Source organism: Acinonyx jubatus, chromosome B1 (assembly GCF_027475565.1).
Source record: "Acinonyx jubatus isolate Ajub_Pintada_27869175 chromosome B1, VMU_Ajub_asm_v1.0, whole genome shotgun sequence".
Taxonomy (NCBI): domain Eukaryota; kingdom Metazoa; phylum Chordata; class Mammalia; order Carnivora; family Felidae; genus Acinonyx; species Acinonyx jubatus.
In genome coordinates, this window is record NC_069382.1 from 57,931,663 (window position 1) to 57,956,139 (window position 24,477).

General features: G+C 40.2%; 1 protein-coding gene across 1 annotated transcript in view; it reads left to right on the top strand.

Annotated features, from left to right (window-relative positions):
* Window positions 1–24,477, top strand: part of SH3RF1 (SH3 domain containing ring finger 1) — a 177,360-nt gene that overhangs the window by 147,961 nt on the left and 4,922 nt on the right. Inside the window, exons 7-11 of the mRNA XM_053216730.1 lie at window positions 4,512–4,678; window positions 5,855–6,025; window positions 8,457–8,716; window positions 9,642–10,003; window positions 19,277–19,635. Of these exons, the coding sequence (XP_053072705.1) occupies window positions 4,512–4,678; window positions 5,855–6,025; window positions 8,457–8,716; window positions 9,642–10,003; window positions 19,277–19,635 (1,319 nt within the window). The remainder of the gene's footprint in view (window positions 1–4,511; window positions 4,679–5,854; window positions 6,026–8,456; window positions 8,717–9,641; window positions 10,004–19,276; window positions 19,636–24,477) is intronic.

The window sequence follows — 24,477 nt, forward strand, 5'->3', positions numbered from 1 at the left end:
ACAGATTGGTATATTGAGGCATAGAAAGCTTATGTAATTGATACAAAGTCAGTTAACTAACATAAGTATCTCTTCTTACAAATCAAATGTAGAACAATAAATCTATAATTTATGAGGGAAATTCCATTCCTGGAGAGATTTTTAAAAATTACCAAATTCTTAATTACATCTTTCCCTTTAGACATAATCATCTAAGCATCGATTTCTAGTATTTTTAAAATATATTTTTAAATTTTATTCGTTTTTCTTCATAGCTGTACCCACAACTGACTGGCTTAATTCCAATGAGCATCCAGTTGAGACTTAAGACCTAGGGACCTTCCATCTTTATCTTAATTTTATTGAATTCTGATACCACTAAGTTTTTTTGTTTTGTTTTGTTTTTGTTTTTGTTTTTTGATCGCTGGTGTCAGTACTTTCACTTTTCTACTTCCTGCTTATTGTCATAAAATAAAACCAGCTAATCACATAATTGCACAAACACTGCTGTATGCAGGTGGTAATGCTGCTGAAATTGCTAACACTCCCGACTTGAGGAAGCATGATCATGCAGCAGCTTGAACTGTTCCTCCACCAGCCTGTCTACATGCGTCTGAGTTCAGTACTCAGGCTGTTTAGAGATGTTGATGTGTAGGGTTGAAGGTGGGTTGTTTGGAAATCAGGTGTGAGGAAAAAAAGGATGCTGGGATTGGGGGGGTATTATAGTGGGATTTTCCCAGGGGACCCAGAGATGCCCAGAGTCTATCCTGCCCATCACTTTTCTACTCTGGGAGGTAGAAATGTATATGAGGGAAATGCACACTTAAAGAACAGTTGTACTTTATTGTCAGTTGTACTTGTTGCCCAAACTCCAATGCAAAGCACTTTACTGGTAAGGTGGCCTGCAGCCCTTGGCCCAAGCTTAAGACCTAATGGATCTTGTCACCTGTCTTTAGCCAGACCCAGACCTAACCACTCTTTGGTTGTATCAAAGGACACAAAGAGGAAAGAGCACCAGAGAGGAAGGGTATCACACCCATGCACTTGAACTTTTCACTCACAATGCTCACTAGAATTAGGCTCATCTGGCTTAGAATCCAGTCCACTTGGAGAGGACACTTCTTTTCTGGTGCTCACTCTAACGTAGGAGGGAAATTGAGGACTCCCTAAGACACTGGGCCGGGATTGGAATCTATGTTTATCTGCCCCCAAAGCCCATGCTTCTTCTACTGCTTTCAAGGTCAGTGGGTCAGGGAAACAAAGAACCTGGACATGGCAAAGTATGATCATTTCACATCAGCAGAACTGTTGTCCTGTTTTTACCGTTATTCAGAAATAGTAATTCTTGCCTCAGACTGTTACCACATACTACAAACAGAAGATCTGAATCTAAAGAAACATAAGGAGGATGCTCATTTTTAATGGATATCAGAATAACATCTAGTTTTCTACACCAGTATTTCTGCAGCCCAGCCTATAGCTATAGACAGCTTTACTTTGATAACATAGACCTGCTTCATTTCCATAAAATAAAACTACAAGTGATGAGTACTTTTCAAAGTTCCTATTAATTTAGCACGCAATGTCTAGTGAAAATGACATTTAAGTGTGGTATTTGGTTCTGAACAGTATTAAGTTAACAAAATATTATTAGAAAAATGTGACCTATCCTTCTTTCAGGTCCATAGATGTTTTTTGCTGCTGGTGGAGAGTGCGTCTTGGCCTCTGGGGCCTGGGCTGGCCTGGACTGTGAAATAATAAGCAGGTCTCCAGGTCAGCTCTGGGTGAATGGAAGGCTGTGGTTTGCTCTGTAGAAATTTCAGGTCTTGCAGGATAGCAAACTGCCTGAAGCACAACACACAGTGGATTACCTTTTGAACTTCCACATCACCAGATTATTTCAGTTTAAGTTGTTTATAAAGCAACCCACAGAACTTCCTAGTCTGTCACAGCCTTGGACTCACCAGAGCCCTATCATTTTACCAACCCCACAGGGTGGAACAACATCTAAGAGTCTGATTTTAATCAGACTTTCTCTCTTTGGTCTTTGTGTGCATATATCCCAAGTACACATGCACACACAAATGCCTATTTCCCCAAAGATATGTAGCCCAACACTGCGGGAAAATCTGCCCAATTTTATTAAGACAGTCTGTGTTCCAACAACAGAAAAAGAGAACTACACTTTCTCTCAAGCACAGCCTTTGGGGTCTTTCAGAATATCCTCTTGTAAGCTGTACCTCAAATGACTTCTGACTTACTCTCCGTGAAAGGAATGTACATGAAACATTAGTTTACTGTATTTTTTAACTACAAGAGGTGACCTTATTTTACATTTTGTTAACAAAATGTGACATGTTTTTGTCAGGTCCGTAGATGTTGTTTTGCCTTTTTCTTCTTAGGGTTAATTTAGTTCAGCCTCTGTTTGTTTGTTTGTTTATTAACATTTATTCATTTTTGAGATAGAGAGAGACAGAGCATGAATGGGGGAAGGTCAGAGAGAGAGGGAGACACAGAATCTGAAGCAGGCTCCAGGCTCTGAGCTGTCAACACAGAGCCCGACGCGGGGCTCGAACTCGCGGACCGCGAGATCATGACCTGAGCTGAAGTTGGACGCCCAACCGACTGAGCCACCCAGACGCCCCAGTACAGCCTCTGTTTTAATAATGTTAAGCCATAACAGACAATTTTAATTTCCTTTCCTCTTGAAAATAGAATTCTGCTTAGAGTGTGAAATGGAGCTTTTTGGTTCTGTGCCTTGGGTAGTATTTTAAGTAATTTCTAGGAGCAGTTTGTGTTGGGCCCCGTGTTGAGCACATGCACTGGTCTCCCCATTTCCATAGCCACGCTGTTTAGAAATCGGGCTTAGGAAGATTTAAGTGGAAATCGGTTGAGTGGTAATTTTACAGTCTGCATATATTATCCTGAGTACAGTCTAGACTTGTTATCCTGCCCGACAAGCCACTGATGTGTTGTGATTACCAGTGAACTGCCCAGGCGCGTGTACTGAGTGTTTTACCAGGATTATCTTTGTTTCTCTCTACTTTGTCACTGGGAGGAGACCTAGTGGAATGAATGCTTGACCTTCTACTGGTTAAAGGTTTTGAAGAATCTAAGCCCCAGTACAGGCAATTCCAGAGTTGTAACAAATCTTAAGGCTGCCTGCCATGTTTTGCATGGATGATGTGAGCAACATTCATGCAGTTCTAACTTTTTGAACTGCCCTCTGCCTTGTCCAGGTTAGCACTCTGTAAGCAGCGCTGCGCCTCATTTATTTCTGCACTGAATGTTCTACAACACCTTCAGCTTCAGTACGGGAAAAATCCTTCCTGAAAGTCACTTCAGCAAAAAATTAAATTACAATGTGTGAAACAGTTGCAACATATGTCGGGAATTCTGAAATTTTTTCTGCGTAGTTTATTGTGTTTCCAGAACTGTGTACATTAATCGGCTAATCCGCAGATGAAGGAAGCAAATGTTGATGAGATGTGAATTTTTATTTAAAAAAATAGAAACAAAGTGACTGTTGTGAACGATGTTTAGAAATCATTGGATTTTTTGTGTTTATACACTGATATGTAGAAGCCATTTATGCTTTCCTAGGTGCATTCTTTAGTCTCCTTATTTCTCTTTTAATTCAGTTTTTACATCTAGTGGTTCAAAGATATGGGGAGGGCGAGGTGGGGGTTCAGGCAAGTCTTTGTGTGCCTGTTTTCCCAGGAGTTTCAGTATACAGACCCTAAAGAATCATCTGGGGTTTATAGATCAGAAAGTAACAATTGCTCCATTGATTTTCAAAAGGCATGGAATCCTGTAGGCAGAACCCCATTAGTCTGTGCCCATAAAGGAACCAGCAGCTTTTCACTGGTTTACTTGTTAAAGATTACCAGGCTTGATAGTGCTAAATTTCAAAAGCTGGCAAAGTTAAGAAAAGAATAAGCGAAAGTAGCAACAATTTCCCAGTGATTGTGGCTTGCTATTGTTTGGGCTGTTTGGAAACCAGGCATCAAAGGAAATTTTCTTCTGAGGGAATGTTTTGAGATATAGTGCAGCTAAATTGTTTTGTGTTGTGTTTAAGTTTCAAGTTACAGAAACAATCACAGATTACGTCTTAGCAAGCAGTGTGACATTATAGCTGCCCTCTTCAAAGGTGTTTGGATTCTTATCCAAGTCTATACTTAAAAATGCCATTAATCTTAAAATTACATGCAGTTGTTCCTTTTTTTTTTTTTTCTTTCCCTCTTTCCAAGTGTCATTACGTACCTGTTTGCTGAAAAAGTTGCTGTGGCTCTAAGATCTTAAAGCAGAACAAGAGATGAGTTTTTTTGTTGTTTTTTTTTAAAGGAGGCTTTCATACAAAGTAGCCTGCTGGTTCTGCTCCCTGTGGATTCCATTAAAGTCTTTTCCTATGGATTCCTGATTCCTTTTCCCTCCCACCTTCCATGAAAGATGTAAATAAATAATTCATTATTATTCTCTTTCTTTTTCTCCCTCTCTTCTCTTTCTTCTCTCTCTCTGTCTTCTCATACCAGACTATGAATCCTCCTCTTCCCCCACCCCCTCTACTGGCCTCCACACCTCCGGGCGCAGCTGCTGCTGCTGCTGCTGCTGCTGCTGCTGCTGCTGCAATGGGACCGAGACCCACAGTGGGACCCACTGACCAGATTGCACATTTACGGCCTCAGACTCGCCCCAGTGTGTAAGTGAGGGTGTCATTTATTACTGCTTTAAAGTTTATTTCAAACTAAGCCCAAACAGCAGAGGTAGAGAAACACCTTTCTGATATGAGCTGGTGACAGGCTTATGGCTCACCAAAGTGGTTTGTGTTCTGCAAACTTACACCCAGTCATGCATATAATTAGGAAACTGCTGAAACCAAATGGGCCCAATACATGAGCTCAGTAGGCAGCCATCCTGCTGAGTGGAGGCCTTTTACAGTCTAGGGAAACATAGTGTTTGCTTCTTCATAATATTATATGCACATAGTGCCGTCTTTTTGTACAATTCCTGTTTGAGCTTTTGGTCTCCATTTTCATTCCTTACATTAGGATACTAAGGAACAGGAAGGCATTTTCCACACAAATCAGATCTAGTGCAAATATGCATTGGAAAAGCTATAAGACCCAACCATAAGTATCCAGAAAAATCTAATTGTCTTGTTAACATTTACCAATGGCAGAATACAGCTAGATTTTTTGGCTCCTACATTGCATGATTTTATACATGGAACAGTTTAGAACCCTGGCAAAAACTATTGGTTAGCGTTACCTGCCTGGTTTCCATATGTTGGTGGCACAGTCACCTTGCACTGTGGGGTGGTTTTGCACTCTCTATGACCTGGACTTTTTTTTCCCTTTTGACTTTTTCAAATTCAGTATTTTTCCTGGCTGAGCATACAAAAGCAGGTGCAACCCAAGCCTCTAGGTTCAGCTTGTGTGTGGAAAGCAGCATGTTGTGCCTCCCAGCAGGATTTCGTGCCATATGTCCTCATGTGGGGCTACTTCCCACGTCTTACCAGTGCTGTTTGAAGAGCTCAAGTTTCCCAGTGGGTCCCTAAACCCCAGCAGCAGGTTAGACACTTTGGGAAGTGGCATTAATTCTTTCACACCCTGAAAATACCATTTGGTGGGATAGTCACCTTCACACTGGGGGGACCAGGTGGGCAGTTCTTAATCAGGAAGGCCTCTGTCTTTCAAATGTAGGCAGCAAAACCTCTTTCAATGGACAGTTACCAATGCTACTTACAGGCTAAGTATTATATTTTCTGTTTATATCTGTACAAAATATTCAAGACTTTGTACCAAGGAAGAGTTTTTGAGCATGCCAGGGTTTGTCTGTTACTCAGCCTGAAATCAAATATTCTTTTCTATTCTAGGTATGTTGCTATATATCCATACACGCCCCGGAAAGAGGATGAGCTGGAGCTGAGAAAAGGGGAGATGTTTTTAGTATTTGAACGTTGCCAAGATGGCTGGTTCAAAGGGACATCGATGCATACCAGCAAGATAGGGGTTTTCCCTGGCAATTATGTGGCACCAGTCACAAGGTATGGTTCTGAGTAAATGGCTTACTAAGTTCTAGACAGAGAAGCTTTGTTTTTTTCCATGGTTTTCAGCCTATCCAAGTTTCCTTCTCACACTATAATTATTGCCTGTTACCTAGCCAACATTTTAAAAACTCCTATCCATATTTGCTGAAGTCTCTTCTAATTCAAATTCTTAGCTTACTTTTCACATGGGTATATGTGAAATTGTAGGTTTCTACCAATAAATGTACTGGGGTTTAAGTTATTTGTTTTAAGTTGTATGTGCGAAGATCCAACCAGTTTTGATATTTTTCTGTTCAAAAGTAAAAAATATCATGGTTAGTATAAACAAAAGCTATATTATTAACACTTACATGTTACATAAGGCTTACTATATGCCAGGCAGGCAGATTTCTAAATGGATGACACATATTAATTCTGAGTCCTTAAATAACTCGTCGATATAGTCACTATTATTATCCCCACTTAATAGATGAGAAAATGGAGGCATGGAGAGGTTAAATAACTTGTGTATGGTCACACAGTGAAGAAGTGCTTAAGCCTATGCGTCTGGCTCTGTATTTATTCCAATAGCTTGGGGATTACCTCGGAAGTCCAACAATAATTTCTATAATATAGTCAGAAATAAAATTCCTGAAATACGACATTGATCCTTCATCCTTCTCAATTAAGGGTGATTTTGCTCCTGAAGAGAATTTGGCAATGTCTGAACACAGTTCTGATTGTTGCTGTGGAGGACGTGGGAGAAGGTTGCTATTGGCATGAAGTGCATAGAAGCCAAGATGCTGCTAACTGTCCTGTATTACACAGCATAGCCTCATGCTGAAAAGAATTATCTGACCCAGAATGTCCCTGAGGTTGAGAAGCCTTGTTATAGGATACTAGGAAGTAAGAGCTTTAATTATACAAAATTTTCTTTCTTTTTTCAAAATTTTCTTTATTTAAAGGTAGTCTACCTTCTGGTCACTAAGGAAAGTAGCCTTAGAAACTGAATGGAAGGACCTATAATGGCATTGAGGGAGCCCCAGTTTTAGCCACTGGGCTTTTAATAAATGCTCTAGGTTTAACTGTGTTAAATCATTCCTCAAACACCCTGATTTTAAATAAATGGCTTAATGAACTGACATGTTTGTCAGCTGTTGGCCTTGATTTATAGGTTGGCCAGCAGCCTAATCAAATGAAAATCACTATTGTTGCAGATGGTGACAGAATGTTAGCTTTAATTTGACTTGCAGATTTTTAATCAATATAAACCTTCTTTTCTGTATATGTTAAAATCTACATTCAGGATCCAGAAAATGGCAGATAGACCTTCCCGGGCGAAGAAAAAAACAAACAATAAACCACCACCACCACAACAACTAAAGGAAATAAAACAAACCAAACCACAAAAAAAGACTAAATTAATGAAGGAAAGCAGTTTCATAACATTCAAAAACAAATTATTAACAGTCTCTGAAGAGATGCAATAAATTCTCTGTTATTTATCGTAGTAAATAAGGATGTTTGAGTTAATGAAGTTTTCTACTTAGTACAAAGTTACTATGTGTAGAATTGTTATTTAAACGAATTTAGAATATTAAAAAAATACATTATACAAAACTACATTGAACTAATTTAATTTAACTCAACCTGTAAATGTTTGTTTAGAGCTGGCTGTATCCTGATAACTGGAGGAATGTGGAAGAACCATTTTACACTGGGCCTGCTTTCAAGGAACTTTTACTGAATCAGGAGTATTTAATACAGAATTTACATATTAAAAATGACATATTTTATAATCAAGGGCTGTAGAAGGAAGAAATTCACATGAAACAATAGAATCATACATAAGGTCTTAAGCCTAAGCCTTAGGCAAGGCTTCTTAAAAGGACAGGATTTGTGGACCTTGAAACATACATGAGATTAAGACAGGTCAAGAGTAGCCAGAGAGAACATTCTAAGAGTGTGTGCATGTGTGTATGTGCACACACATGCACGTACACAGGCACTTCTGTGATGTAGAACTAGGAACAAGCAGGGAGAAGGGCAAAAACCATGAGCAAGCTATGCAAATGTAACAAAACTGCTAATGTTACTAGCAGCAATAACAAACAAATCAGCTTCTTTGAGAGCTGAAGCAGAAGAATCCAGGACCTTATAGGCAAGAGGTGTTGAGCCTTGATCTGGAAAGCCGAACCCAGTAACTGAATATTCTTGAGCAGCGTGCAATGTATAATTTTCTATGACTAAGAATGTATTTCAAGACCTTTCTCTCCCTCAGGGCCATCTTTACTTTGAATTTGTGATTCTTACATTTTCTAAAAATTATTCCATTCATTCTTTAAAATGTTCTGTTTTAACGCCCTGAGTCATTTTTCTTGCATTTATTTGTTCTCTCTCCCATTTTGCTGATGAATTGGGCTTTCCGTCTGTGTTTCTGTCTTGGCAGGGCCGTGACAAATGCTTCCCAAGCTAAAGTCCCTATGTCTACTGCTGGTCAGACCAGTCGAGGGGTGACTATGGTCAGTCCTTCCACTGCAGGAGGGCCTGCCCAGAAGCTCCAGGGAAATGGTATGGCTGGAAGTCCCAGTGTTGTCCCCACAGCCGTTGTGTCAGCCGCTCATATCCAGACAAGTCCTCAGGCCAAGGTCTTGTTGCACATGACTGGGCAGATGACAGTCAACCAGGCCCGTAATGCTGTGAGGACAGGTAAGGAGGAGACCAGACTGAAAAGTATCAGGAAGAGGGTTGCTTGCCTAGTACCAGATCCCTTATAACAGATGTTGAGAAGAGCAGATGTAATGTTAAGGTCATGAATAACATTAGGAATTAGAAGCAGGCACAGTCTAGTCAGTGGCACACTTCACATCTGCTTATTTTGGCTAAGCCTGTCCCCCACATGAATTCAAGCCTGATCTACAGATTGAAAATCTGAAAGAAATTAGGCTGATCCTGAGAATGTCAATAAGACTTGGAAATATGGCTTCTGCATTCAAGACCATACGAGCTCAAATCTCCCTGATGCCAGCCGTGTGACCACTACATCATACTCCATGAACTAGTGTGCTGATGATTTCTGATGAACCTAATTCCAAGTTTGTTTTAAACCCAATGGGATCTTAAATACTTTTCTTCTTCTTATAGCACTGAAAACCTACCAAGAGTCTTGGGTAACGGTGATAGGGTAAACTTGTAAATTCTGTCAGAAAAACCAAAAGACAGAAGATGATTAATAAGAAAAGGAAGAATAATTTTATTTACTTGTTTGTTTGTTTGAAGAAAATGGAGAATAATTTTCAAAAGGCCTGGAGGCCAACCTAATCTGACACTGTAGAGTATCATCAAAGACCGGCTTTGTCCATAAATCTGTGGAAAGACTTTTTAACTGAACAGCCTGGGGTTATTGCTAAGCTTCCAGGCTCTCAGTGGACTCAAGGGCTGATCTGGAAGGAAAACAGTGTCTAAGGACCCAGCTAAGATTAAGTGCTTTTAAACCACTGTGCTTCCATTACTTCTTATAAAAGTGCAATAGCAACCTTTCATTATGGTCTGATGCAGTGAAATGACTCATGGTTTGGTGAGTAGCATTTATTAGAAGGTCAAATTTTGCTGTTTTCTCTCCCATCACTACTAGTTGCAGCACATAACCAAGAACGCCCTACAGCAGCGGTGACGCCCATCCAGGTACAGAACGCTGCCTGCCTGGGCCCTGCATCTGTGGGCCTGCCTCATCATCCCTTGGCCTCCCCACAACTTCCACCTCCAATGGCAGGCCCTGCCACCCACGTAGCTGCCATCAATATGGGTCGAGTCAATGCCCCCCTGGCTTGTGCTGCGACTGCTTCACTGACCTCTCCGAGCATCACCACCGCCTCTCTGGAGACTGAGCCCAGTGGTCGGACAGTGACCATTCTTCCTGGACTTCCCACCTCTCCTGACAGCGCATCATTGACTTGTGGGAACAGTTCAGCAACCAAGCCAGATAAAGATAGTAAAGTAAGACCAACATCCTGTTCCCCTGCTGATGTTGTATCCCATCCTAACTAATGAAAGGACTCGTTGTTGAACAATGAGTCCTTCAAGTGCTCACCATGTGTGAGACACTGCGCCCGTTGCTAGATTCATGTTTCTCTGCGTTGAAACACCCACTAAGTTGCAAGCCTAATATTGGATGTTTAGGGAGACCACAGTGAATAAGACTAAGTCACTTTTGTGCAGCTTACATCTTATGGAGGAGTTTCCTTTCTCCTTTAGTTACTCATTCTTTCATCATTGTGCTGTCCTTAATTCTTCCTGTTCAGTCAGTTCTGCAAAAAAGTATTTAATATACAAAGCAGTTGAAATTATTGATCAAAAAATGTTATTTGTGGATTTATTTTTCCTACAGCATATTAGATTATAATCAGCATGGATAGTTTTTCTCTTGACGTGAAATAAGGGTGAAAAGCTATTTTCTAAATCCATAGATGTTTAAAAAAGCTCTCATTTGGGGCTGAATTTCAAAGAAAATATAAATGGAAAGCTGTGTTTGAAAGACTAACCTATGGTTGGGTTTGGAGACAGGTGGTTGGAGGCAAAGGAAATTGATGGTGATTGCATGTGAACAGAAATGTAAGAGGGATAACAAAGTCTGGATAATTGTACTATAATCAGATGAAGTGACAACCTGAGGAAAATATTGTATTTTCTTCAGTATTTCATGCATTTTCTCCTAAAGCTCTAGCCAGGTTCTGGGAAGCTCTAGGCTAATCATAAACTCTGAGCCACCTGGTTCAGTGGTATTGTATGTCGCTCTATTTAAATGGTTAGGTAAGCCTGTAAATAGGAGTTTATAAGGAAATAAACTTTACAGCCTACTAAAAAGTTAATATTTAATTGTTAGGTTAACATGAACGTTTTTGAAAAAGATTGGTATCTGTTCAGTGTTTATAATTAACTACATTAAACTTGTACTCAAGCTGACATGTTCAACTTTGTCAAGATCTTTAAAGAATTGTTTTGTACTTTAGAATTTAAGGTTTTAGGACAGTGTGTCTCAGGGCCCTTGTCACTAACAGACTGTTCAGCTTCTGCCCTCCCAGGAAAGAATTCATTAAATCTGAGGCTTGAAAGGGACCTGTGCCAGAGAGAATAATGGCTCCCCAAAGACGTCCATAACTTAATCCCTGAATTTTGAGAATGTGTTTTCTTGTGTGGCAAATGGGATTTTATACATATGATTAAATTAAAGGTTTAATTGAGATGAGGGGATTATTCTACATTATCTGGGTGAACCCCATAAAATCACATGGATCTTACTGAAAGGGAGGCAGGGGGATCAGGTCCAGAAGAAATGTGGCATCAGAAGCAGAGATCAGTGATTCAGGGAGGGAGCCACAAGCCAAAAAATGCAAGAAGCTTCTAGAATCTGGAAAAGGCAAGGAAACAGATTCTTCAGTAGGGCTTCTGTAAGGGATGCAGCCCTACTGACACCTTAATTTTAAGACTTGATTTTTACCACAAAGTTTATGGTAATTCGTTATAGCAGCAACTAATACAGGACCTAATGGGCTATTCTGCTGAGTTCCTATCCTTGACAAATGGCCACTGGTCTCTGTTTGGACACCTTATTTGACCTTGAGTATCCTAGCTCCAAAGTGTGCCATGCCATTCTCTTTATTTTGAGGAGCTACATAGAAAGTATTGATCTCCTTTCTATATGATGCCTTGACTTATTTAAGAATTATCTTATTTTTTTAAGGTTACATTCCTGAAGTTTTTGTCACTGTTACTTATGTCACAGATTATAAATTTTCCTTCCTAAATCTACTACCTCATTTAGTGTTCCGGATCCACCAGGGAGAATTCTCCTGGTTGATATAAAATCAATAATTCCATAATTAACATGATTCAAGTGTCATTTAGTCTATACTCCTCCATCATGTCTATAAGGATATCATGGGAGAACTTATGAGATGCCTGTCAAAATCCAGAGGTCTTTTGCATTCTCCCATCCAAACTATTCCCCAGTCTCCCCATCATTTCAGCTGTTACTCATGTTAGCAAGGGTCTCCTAGAGGAGTCTCTTCCTCAGTGTCAGAGACTTCCTCAGGAGTCTCTTCCTCAGTGTTCCTTTCATTTAATACACTGTTCTAGAATTTTCCAGACAGTCAGCAAAGAACATTGTTGTATTCTTTTTGAAAATTAGGATTACACATGCCCTTCTTGACCTTTTGAGTTGACCTGATCTCAGGCTCATCAGGATCTGTCAAAGATTATTTGCATTTTATGAAAAGAACAGTTGCATTTCAGCTGTGAATTTTCTCTGTATGCTGGGGTGATTCATCCTGGCACATAATTATTAAATCTCTAAACCCCAATATCTACACTCATTTCCCTCCTGTCAGCATTTGTTCTTTCTAGTCTGAAGATTATCCTTCTCTTTCTTCATACCTTCTGAGAACCACCATCCATCTCAAACAGCAGGTCTATATTTTTCCTGTTCTTGTTTCAAACATAACTTTAAGGTTATCCACCCCCCCCCCTTTTTTTTTCAAGTTTAAGCTGTTATGGGCCATGATATGTTCTTTCTTATGGTCACTTCTCTTGATCTTTTTGTACTGAGTCCTTTAAAAATTTGAGCCCATTAGTCTGCTCTCTGGGAGATCACACTAGTGCCTTTAGATGTCTCCACATTTTCATCTGCTCAGATAATTTACAGTTGTATGGTTAGAATATCATTCTGGAGAGCCCGCCCATTGCTCTTGAAGTATCTTTCCTTTTGAGTTTCAGGTCATGCATATATTTTCTCTGAACTTTTAAAATCAGTTCTTTTAAACTTTAGAGTTCAAATCTGACTATAGCCAACTTCTCTTTGGGTGCTTACTTCGAAGTTTTCAATATTTCTGTCCACCATCCGAACCACTCCACTCCCTACCTGTCTCTACTGTTCCCCCAGTTGATCAGAATTAGATCCAATGTGAGATTAAATTATGAACAATTCAAGAAAATGTCTATCAGAGATTCTAAGTTTATAGAGATCCTAGTTTTTGTTGAGACTTCCAACAACTATCTAGATATTTGACACTTCCCTTGTTATCTCCATCTTCTTTCATCATTTTGTGATCAGCATCATCCATTTACTTAAACTCTTTAGATAGTGTGTGGTATATCTGCCAAACGATAGCTTGTCGATTTCCCTGTCCTTTTCTCTATGTGTAAATCGTCTGCAGTGAGCTACCTATCACTGATGTTCCACAGAGACATACAACTTTTTGATGTGCACACAGGACTATTGCAGCCCCTCTCCTAACTGAGTTATTCCTTTTGAACAGTATTTTATTTGGAATTCTGATCTCACAAAGTCTCAGAAGTGTGATTTTTGTCCTTGACTTAAAAAAAAAAAGTGTTTTTTTCCCCCTCTGGCTCATTTTTGTCTGGTAACTGCATTCTGTGGTTTGATAAATAAGCATCTGAAACTATAATAGATTTCCAAACATCATCTCAGTTACTTCTTGTTTGAAATCCTGGGCCTTTCTGTCATTGTTATTCTTCTTTCTATGAGATCCCCTATGTCTTCTACAGTTATCAGTTTAACAGCTTTATCTGAACATTTTTCTAACTTCATATTCAGTTTAAAGGCTTCATTATTTGAGTAGCTAGTCTCCAGGCAGATGTGTTTCCCAATCCTTATGAGATGCTCATGTGTATGTATGTATACATGCACACACACACAATGTTTTATTGTGTTTTCTATTAGAAAATTGTTAAAAAAATACATATTTATTTAAAAGTGAGAGAAAGTCTAAATATCCAAATAGAACACCTAAGTATGATCTAAGATTTCAAAGGTAGCCATTAATACTATGGTGTATATATGCTTTTTTTCCCCCTCATATACCAAAATACAGTAAATATTATTTTGGTACATTAAGCTTCTATCCAGAAAATAAAATCTTTTTTTCCAGCACCAATTATTGGTTGTTCTTATATTCTCTAAGTTTTGTTAGAAAACATACTGACACATACTAAAAATTCTAAGAGTTTGAGTAAAAACATATTCAAATCAGGCAGCACCCACTCTATCAAGGAACCAGGGGCAAAAATTATGTAAAGGACACACAAAGCAGAGCAAGGAAGTTATTTGACTGGCTGTAATTTAAGTGGTTGCCTTATTTGGGGAAAGCCCAGTTGGCTGTTTGTGATTGGTTGTCCTTATAGGTTTTGATGTCCTTATAGGTTTTGAGGTGTTTACAGGCTTAGGGTTTGGTTTGCTAAGGGAGCTGCTAGGGCTTTAGAATCACCTCAGTCCTAATGGCCTCTAATTAAATCTCTAATGGTTTAATTAATTTTACAATTTTAACCATCACATAGTAAAAGAGAAGAAACCATCTCTGAGGCACCACTCATGCTTCCACATGCTTCCATTTCCTTCCCCTACCTTCATAGTATAAGTTTTCTCTGACATATTCATTTATTTCCTTTACCAATTAGCAGAAGTAGGTATTGGTTCTCATGCCCTTTCCCATATTCTGGATTTGTTCCTAAGAGGTGACATGTCTACATGCGGGCCACAAAAAGGTCAACATTTAGTACCACAAACATCCCGCCCCCAAAGTCCTACTGACTCCTTTCCTTAAGGAGCCAAGCACAGGTCTTCAAACAATTCGCTGTTTGAGGACCTTTGCTCTTATTCTTGGTTTTTTTAAGCAGAGGGTCCATCCAGTTTTTATTTTAATTTTTATTAAGTTTTTTTATTTTGCGAGCAAGAGAAGGGGAGAGGGAGAATCCTAAGCAGGATCTGCGCTGCCAGCGCAGAGCCTGAGGCAGGCTCCATCTCAGGAAGAGAGATCATGACCTGAGGTGAAATCAAGAGTTGGACACTTAACCAATTGAGCCACCTAGGCATCCCCATCTAGTTTTTCAATAGCCATTTTTGGGGCATCTGGCTGGTTCAGTCAGAAGAGCATGTGACTCTTGATCTCAGGATTATAAGTTGGAGCCCCATGTTGGGTATAGAGATTACTTAAAAATAAAACCTAAAAAAAATAATAAATAAATAAATAAATACCTGTTTTCTTCTGTTCTGAACACTGTCCTAAAGTCCCTACTGATCACTTTCTTTGCTCGCATGATTTTCCTTCCTCCTGGTTCTTATTTCACTGTCCAAACCAAGTTGGTCTGTGAGCTTTGCCATTTCATTTTCTCACAGAGAAGTTATTGTCCATGTTAAGTGATCGGAGTCACATTCCTGCCCGTGCCAGCAGCTGGGATCCAGACCAGCTGTGGACAGTGCAGATGTGCACACAGTTTCAGAGTGACTCTTAGGTTGTACAACCCGTAAGCAAACATATCTGCTCTTATCACTCCATGGAGTAGATGTGCTTCTAGAGTTGTTGCCTGTGCCGAACTCTCAGAAGAGAAGAGCAAAGGCCGGGTTATCCCACTTCCACCCCTTACTAGCAGTATGATTGTAGGCAAGCGTAGAGAATAATGGCAATGGGAATACTACTGATTCCTGTTGCATCAGGTGAGTGTGAGGAATAAATGGGGAAATCTTTATAAAAGCATTTAACAAGATTCTTGAACCCAGTGGTGTTTGATCATCAGATTTCACATGGCCTTTCCCCATCTCCATTCACTTCTTTATTATTTTTTTAATGTTTATTTATTTTTGAGAGAGAGAGAGAGAGAGAGAGAGAGAGACAGAATGTGAGTGGGGGAGGGGCAGAGAGAGAGGGAGACACAGAATCTGAAGCAGGCTCCAGACTCCGAGCTTCCAGCACAGAGCCCGATGCGGGGCTTGAACTCACAAACTGCGAGATCATGACCTGAGCTGGAGTCGGACGCTTAACCGACTGAGCCACCTAGGCGCCCCACCATTCACTTCTTTAAAGAAGCCTTTCCTGGGTGCCTGGCTGGCTCAGTCGGTACTGCAAGTGACTTGATCTCAGGGTTTTGAGTTCAAGCCCCATGTTGGGTGTGGTACCTACTTAAAAAATAATAATAATTTGAAAATAAAAATTAAAAAAATTTTAAATTAAAATTTAAAAATTCACTCTCCTCTTACCCTGCTTTATTTTTCTGCAGAGCACCTGTTTTATAGCCATGTCTATGTCTCTGCTAGAGAACGTGAACCCCTTATTGTCTTATTCACTCTTGTATTCCCAGAACCTCATGTGTTGTTGGTTCATATTTGACATTCAGTTAATATTTGTTGAAAGAGTGAGTGATTATTATTAGACAATCATATGAATTAAGCTTTGGAGATGCCTTATCTAAGAATAGTGACTGATTGTTGGGAATATGACTGTAGATATTTGATGACAGTGTCCCGGAAGAGTATTTATCTTTTGCTTCTTTCTTTGTACATCTGAAGGCAAGGAGAGGAATAAAGAAGATTCAGTGGGTAGAATGTTTTCAGCTGTGTGAGTTGCTCAAATCAAATTTATTTTTGCTTGATAAGGAGAACTCGAGGTTTCCCATTTTGTATTCATCCTCCATGATATGACTAATGGAAAGCTATTTAGTGATGTTCAGAAATTATTTTTACGTGTAGAAATTACTCTTTCTCATCATCTGGCAATTATTTTCTGAACCAAATAGTTGATCTTCTGAAGAGAAGATTATGGGTATAAAAACATTATTCCATCTAGGAATAATTTCTTGAAAAACCCACAGGAGAAGAATTATTAAGGTTCATGTTCAAAGTTATGTCCCTTTTTCATGCATGTTAACACTACATTTGAAAAATTGCTGAAGTGTAGTCCTTATTAATTCATCTATAATTTTCATTTCTGCTGTTGGATTCTGAATAAAACAAAGGCACCCTTAGATGATAAGTGTCTGTGTTTGCAGAATTATCTCTCTCCAGCGGCACACTGTTCTGCTAACATAGAAAACATGAAAATATGGTATTAAAAGCACACTTGGGTGGAACTAGGGCAGCATCTTTTCCTTGTTAGTACCCCCACCCCGTACCCCCACACCCTGTCACAACACCTAATCCTCTGCCTTCTGCTCAGTGGGTAGTCGGCATCAGCTGATGATGATAACATATCTCTTAGAAGTCATTAAAGCAAGCTGTATTTAATGTGTTTAATCATTTTAGATGAACCAAGTCATCTTTCTTCTTAATCACTTTAGAGGCTGTTCCCTGAGCGCCATTCAGTTAACTGAATTTTTCTGAGTGCCCAGAACTGAGCTTTTAAGAAACATCTGTAGCTGTGGCTTGCTGAGATTGTAATTTACCGCTGGACTTGATGTTCTCAGTGGATCTGTGGGGGTCCAGGGATTAGAGCGTGCTTTCTTCCATCATGGCAGGAATAGCTGGAAGTTGTGGCTGACTGCCCCCATAGAAGTGTAGACGTTATTTTTTCTCAGCTCATTTTTCGGCCCTCCAGACCTCAGGCTCCCTTAAAGAAGTATAGCTGTGGCTTTGGCAGGTGTTTGTTCGGCCCACTTCACCGCACATTGTATGATTTGAGAATTACAAAATGTCCTCTCTTATTCTTTTAGCCCTGGGACTCACTAAATCATCTCCCTTCCTCCCCCATCTCAGTCTCTTTCAGTCTTGGCCTCTTGGCTCAATAGATGCATCTTTGCATTAGGCACTGGGTGGATGGGGTCCAGGCATCAAGCAGGTAGTCCAAGTTTATAGGGTCGTTTATTGGAATGTATTAGTAGCCCCTTGGGAAATGAGAAGCTAAATAAATGAAGCAAAAACCTGCAAGGTGAGTTAAGGCCAGGCCTTGAAGAAAAATGCCAAAGAACCTTCCTCAGGCTGGGATGGGGAGAAGGGGGGTGTGGATCCAGTGTCTGGCTCTGCTCATCTGCAGCCTGCGTTGAGCTGTACAGAGATGACTTCAGCGCTCCCACCATCTTTCCCTGTCCCCCGTTTCCAACCCATGGGTTGGTTCATACTGTGAACAGTATTCTCTAAATGGGGCCTGCAGTTTCCTGGGATTCTTTTTCCCTGGAATGCTTTATCGTCATCTGGCTAAATCATTACTTTTGTCTCTTCCTTTTTCCTGCCGTTCTGTCTCTAATGGATCTGTGTTTTTATGGATTCAGACCCTTTTCCCCAAGGGATTTTTATGGAGTATGAACTAACTCATATTCTCAAGAAAAATTCCTCAGGGTTCTATCTCCATGTGGGCCCCTCATAATTCTATTTCTCTATTAGTGGACCTTAGTGATTCCAGATTGCCTATAGTTTTCTGAAGAATTATTTCCCTCTGAAATGTTTCCATTCAGATGACTTGGTGATGTCATTGACATCTTAGTAAAACAACGTGAAATGATTGTTGTCTATGCTTGGTTGTCAGAAAGAACATTGACACAGGGTTTGGAAATGAAGAAAACCTAGCTCTAGGTCTGGTTTTCCTAGCAGTCCAAGGAACAAGAGTGTCAAAAGAGACAAGAGATTCTAGAGATGGTTTTTGTGGAGAAAGATGCTGGGGAAAAATTTTTTTCCTACTTTTGCTTGCAAAGAGACATAAAAATGTTTTTGATTATACTGCAGCTTTATTTAAAATTTTGTGGAGTTGTTTTGGCTTTCTAATCCAAGATATTCTTGCACAATAGAAATGGTTTGACTTCTGTCATTATTGGCTTATTAAATTTCCTCAAGGTGGTGACATCTGAGAACTGTTTTAGTCCTTAACCCTGATCAAGACATTACTCTCCATAAATGATAAGAATCAAGTCTATGGATAGAGAGTAAAATGCTCTATGGATGGAGAGTAATGTTTAGTTCAGCACATAAGAATTAGAGGCAGTATAGGCATAATCTCAAGAAATTAAATCCATAATCAGAAATTTCCATTTTGTCCTAAAATGTCTACTTCTGTCTTCACCAAGCCAGAGATGTGACTTGGTGAGGTTTTTTTTGCTTTACTTTTTTATCTACTTCTGCCTCAGTAGAAGATGAACAGTGGAGTGTCATACAAGCACAAACATGCAGGCAGAAAGGGAGAGGAAAGACAACCAAATGTCAGGTTAACATCATACAGGAAGGAATTGGGAGCTAGATCATAAATAACCAAATATCCATAGAAATGAATCTTAAAAGACCAAACCAGTGGCACCTGGCTGGCTCAGTCGGTAGAGCATGAGTCTCCCCATCTCAGGGTTGTGAGGTAGAGCCTCACCGTTGGGTGTAGAAATTACTTAAAAATACAAATCTTAAAAAAAAAAAAAATCAAACCAAAAATAGAAAACTAGCACCCTATCGATTACAATAACAACAGTACCATCCATCTCTAATTAATGTACTTTTTTTTTTCCTAGAAAGAGAAAAAGGGTTTGTTGAAGTTGCTTTCTGGCGCGTCCACTAAACGTAAGCCCCGAGCATCTCCACCAGCCTCACCCACCCTGGAAGTGGAGCTGGGTGGCGGGGAGTTGCCTCTGCAGGGAGCAGTGGGACCTGAGCTGCCTCTAGGGGGCGCCCACGGCAGGGCCGGCTCCTGCCCTGCCGATGGGGACTGCCCGGCCCCGGCTGTGGCTGTGGCTGCTGCTGTGGCCCAGGACGCTCTTCATCGGAAGACTAGCTCCCTGGACTCCGCTGTACCCATCGCTCCACCTCCTCGTCAGCCATGTTCATCCCTGGGCCCTGTCATGAATGAGTCTAGGCCTGTGGTTTGTGAGAGGTGAGTTCACTGTCGTTCCCGGAGAAACGAAGAAATGCAAACAAGCTTTGTGCTGGAATATTTATTCCAACATGAGGATACTTTTCCACATCCTCCAAATTCGTTTTAACTGAATTTGTAGTAACAGGCAAGCACTGCCCTTCTTGTACCATTTGCTGTGCTCCTTACATGGGTTAGGCCTCCAGCCCTCTTTTTGTTTATTTTCTCCAGACATCCCCTCCAGAATTGTAACCAGATGAAATGTGTTAATCCCTGGAACTTGGTTCGCATCTACTTCCTTCTTGCTTCTCTTCCATCGCCAGCTTTTGCTCCCTCCTTTCATCCTTTGCCTTTTTTATTAAACATTTACATAAGTACCTGCTGGTTGTAAAGCAGCTGGAGAATTCTGCCAACCAAGAGAATTCTCTTTTTATTCTTCCTGAGCTAGGAGAGTATGCCTAAGTTCTGAGAGACCTGACTCCCCCTCCTGACACTGAGTTGGTTGGGTTCCACTCGGAATGAGGGGCCTTGTGTTACTGATTCTGGCCTTAAATCATGATTACACATGGGAGTAGTTCTGTTTGATACAACCAGTGGGGTTCTAGGAATATGTTAGGAGAAACTATATATTTAGCAAGGCAACTATCTGCTAGGATTATATGAATTAGAAATGAAGCACCGGTGGTTGGCCAGGAAAACATCATGAAGCACACTAAAATAGTGGACTGTTTTCACATAATGCATAAATATATAAACATTTGTTTTTAAAAGTGCCATCTGTTTTATTGTTTCTATAAGCTTTATTCCTTCTGTACCTGAATTTTATAAATCAAATTTCTGATTTGTGGAGGTGTTACAGTGTAGGTCTCATTTTCAGTTACTGATTTGAAGTCTTACTATAAACTGTTACACATTCCAATGACTTAAATTTACAAATCTGTATTTCAGATGGACATCTGTACCCACAAAATTTGAGGCCTTCATTCGTATAATTTGAATTATCAAAAAATAAGCTGGACAAGAAGAAACTTTAAACAGCCTACGTGCACTAAGTACAAAGTACACAATTTATTATATATTTTCATAGTGAGGTGAAATAGCTTTACATAGGTCTAATCCTTATAAAACCAGTTTTGAAATGAGACAGTACTCTGAAAAGTGTTCCTCCCCCACAAATAAAATCATTCTATCTTTCCCCCTCATCTGTTGTGCTCTTAGTAAAGCTTTGAAATTTTGTCCTGCATTCGCTTAATCCTTTATTCTGAGAGTCAGCCTTTTTTCCTGCAGTAATACTCCGCTTTCCAGGGATAGGGCTTCTGTCCCTGGAATTAGTCCAGGGACTTGTTTACTTTCTTTTGGTCACAAAGGCTCCTTCTTTCGTCCCCACCCCCAGGCATCGATCTGCAGTTTTTCCTTCATACCCTGAGTCTCTCTCCTCTTTTCCCTGTCATTTGTGGTGTTTGTGTGACTGTTCTGAGCGATCGTTCATTTTGCCCAGCCTCTCCCTAGGCACTGGCTCTGGCACTGCTGCCTCCCTCCCCCATTATGCATTCCTTTTCAGTTGCCAGATGTCCTCAATCTCTGTGGCTTCTGCATTCCTGCCCTTTCCTCTTAGAGGAGCTCATTGCTAACAGCAGGCTCCTGCTGTTCAGTGCATCTGAAAGGGAGAAATCGCTAATGCAGACAGGTGATGGTGGTCCAGGGAGCTGGGGATGCACATCACATAGGGAACATGGAGAATTTAATGATGGAACAGATGGGCATGGGCACTCTGGAATTCTCTGGCAAGTTTTTCATATAACCATTTCCATTTTTACAAGTAGAAAAGGGGTCTTTGGAGAAGATTTCTGCTCAAGTTTATATTTTTATAATCCATATGTTCAACAGAATATTAAATATAATAGCCAGCCTGACCAACTTTTCACCACCCTGTTGCCTTCATACACTGATGGTGACGGTATTTATTTAACTTGTGTTCTTAGGTCCGACTGGCTATAAAAACAGTAGGAAAAAGGTGTGGAAACAGTATAGGAAAACATCCTATTATCCACTGGGAATGAAAGTTTTTGGTTAGTAGGAAACTACCAAGTATGCCGTTTAGGGATTACCTGTTTTGATATTTCAAAATTTTTAACACAATTAAAAGTACTTAGTACTAAAAATGGAGGGAAGATTAACTTTAACATCTCTATGATTCAGAAAGTATTTCAGGATCTTAGATTCCTTGATTCACAACCTAAATAGCAACAACTCCTGCTCTGGCAAAGTGCAGAAGCCTGGGGTTCTTCTGGTAGAATTTTTCCTGATAGAATTTCATAGAAGTAGTTCTCATTGTATTGTATTGGTGCCGTATGAGAGCAGAGTATAACGAGAACAAGCATAAAATTTCCCCTCAAACCATGGCTCTGTCCCATAAATCTAAAGTAAAAGAATGTGACTAGGGCAGCCCTTCAATGGGAAGAAGCATTCACGTGATACAAGGACTTAAGCAATCTCACAGTAAGAAGGGATGAACCTTGAGGTGTGTTGACGGCTGTGGTGTCAGCTGAGACAATTCTCTGAGGAACAAAAGGATTCTTTTGTGTTTGTTAGAGAGGCTGAGGAAAACAAGCAAGAAATGCTACATCCTGGAAGCAAAACATGTATAATTGATGACAGCAGAAATAACAGAACAGATATTTTTGACTCTATTTTAGATAATGGAGAAAAAATAATTAGGAAATTGCAAAGAGGAAGTAGAAATATTTCAGAAAGAATGGCAGTAAAAGAAAGTATATGTGACAGGCTTTTCTTTTTTTTTTCTACTAAAACAGCATAGACAGATAAGGGCTTAAGGAGACACGGCACATCAACTCTGTGTATTTTGAAGTTTAGGAATTAAACTGATAACCACATACCTATAAGCCCATCTCTTAAATTGGAAAAGAACCTGTGATCTTTGATCAGGGATTAAGCTAGAACACTTGGAAACACACAAATTGGATAGAGATAGATTTACAGAAAGTCAGTCGGGTTTCACCAGCATGATTAATTTGAGTCAGTGACAATGAACCCACCGGGTGAAGCAATGAACATAATTTACTTGGACTTCAAGCAAAGCTACAAAGCGAGCTAGTATGGTTTTGCCAGTGAAATACTTAATTGGATATTAGATTGCTGTAGCAACTGGCAGAAAGCAGTGAAGGTTACTTACCCAGACTAGGGTGACAGAGTGCCTCCCAGAGCCATAGGGGGTCCAATTTGGGTTGATACCAAGAGAGATTAGAAACAAACAAACAAAAAATGTATGAATTGCAGAGAATGCATGAGAGGCCAGAAAAATAAAGGAAATAGAAAATCTATACAAATGAAAGATTGCAAGTGCTCATTTAGGTGGAAGCTGGAACACCATAGCCTGAGGTGGGAAGATGGGCAGTGGGATGTGGATGGGGCTTCTTTGTATAGCAAGCCTGTTTCTTCAATTCTGGTGACCGTCACAGACAGTGAGGGTCACAAAGCTGCTAACAGGCAGAGACCCATTCGTGGCCAAGTCTGTGAGCCCTGCTATACACCTCACACTGTCCCCTGGGTCTCTGTTCAAAGGGATACTTTTACAACAGCCAAGTGACCACTCAGCTTTCCATGTTTTTTCATTTTTCTTTTTATTTTCCCCTACTCTTTCCATTATTTTTTATTCACTTATTTATTCATTTATTTTTTTTTAATGTTTATTTATTTTTGACAGAGAGAAAGAGAGAGCATGAGTGAGGGAGGGGCAGAGAGAGAGGGAGACACAGAATCTGAAGCAGGCTCCAGGCTCTGAGCTGTCAGCACAGAGCCTGACGTGGGGCTCGAACTCACAGACCTTGAGATCATGACCTGAGCCGAAGTCGGACGCTCAACTGACTGAGCCACCCAGGCGCCCCTATTCATTTATTTTTAAATTGTGGTAAAATATACATAAAGTTTACCATTTTTTAAGGTAAAATTCAGTGACATTAAGTACATTCACATTGTTGAATAACCATCACCACTGTGCATTTGCAAAAGTTTTGCGTTATTCCAAACTGAAACTCAGCGCCTGTTAAACAGTAAGTCCCCATTCCCTCTACTGGCAGCACATGACAACCACCACTCTACTTTTCTGTCTCGGTGGGTTTGACTCTTCTGGGTGCCTCGTACGTGGAATTGTATGATATTTGTCCTATTGTGTGTGGCTTATTTCACTTAGCATGATGTTCTCAAGGCCCATCCGTGTTGTAGCATTTGTCAAATTACATTCCTTTTAAGGAGCTTTGCATCTTTTTAAAAATAGTTTTCTATACATTGTGCCTTTTCTTTTGTCATTCAGCACACTTACTCAGAATTACCATGGAAAAAAAAAAGAATTATCACGAATTATGCTAAGTGGTATGAGGCACGTAAAGTGAATTTACCATCTTCTCCCCCTCAAGCAGCGTATGGTCTGGGAAGATGAATGAGACAGGGATGCAGATGGTAACAGTGCAATGTAAACCGTGCTAAGTGCCGTAAGAAATGTACATGAGGCCTCTGGGACCTGAGCAAGCATGAAATTACTTCCAGCCACGGGCTAGACAAGATTTTGCAGGGGCAAACTAGAGCCAGGCTGTGGGAGGCTAATCAGGTGTGGATGGGCAGAGGCGTCATCACGGGGAGTTCCCAGTGGAAGAAACCACATGAACCAAGGAACGGAGAGGTAGAAGCCATATTTGGAGGGCACATTCAGGTGTAGAGGCATATTTGGCACACTCATGGAGATAATAGCAGCAATAGGTAGAGAGATGAGGGTCAAATCATTGAGGGCTTTATATGCCAGGCTGAGGATTAACCTTCCTCACAGGCGTTGGAAGCCAGTTACGATTT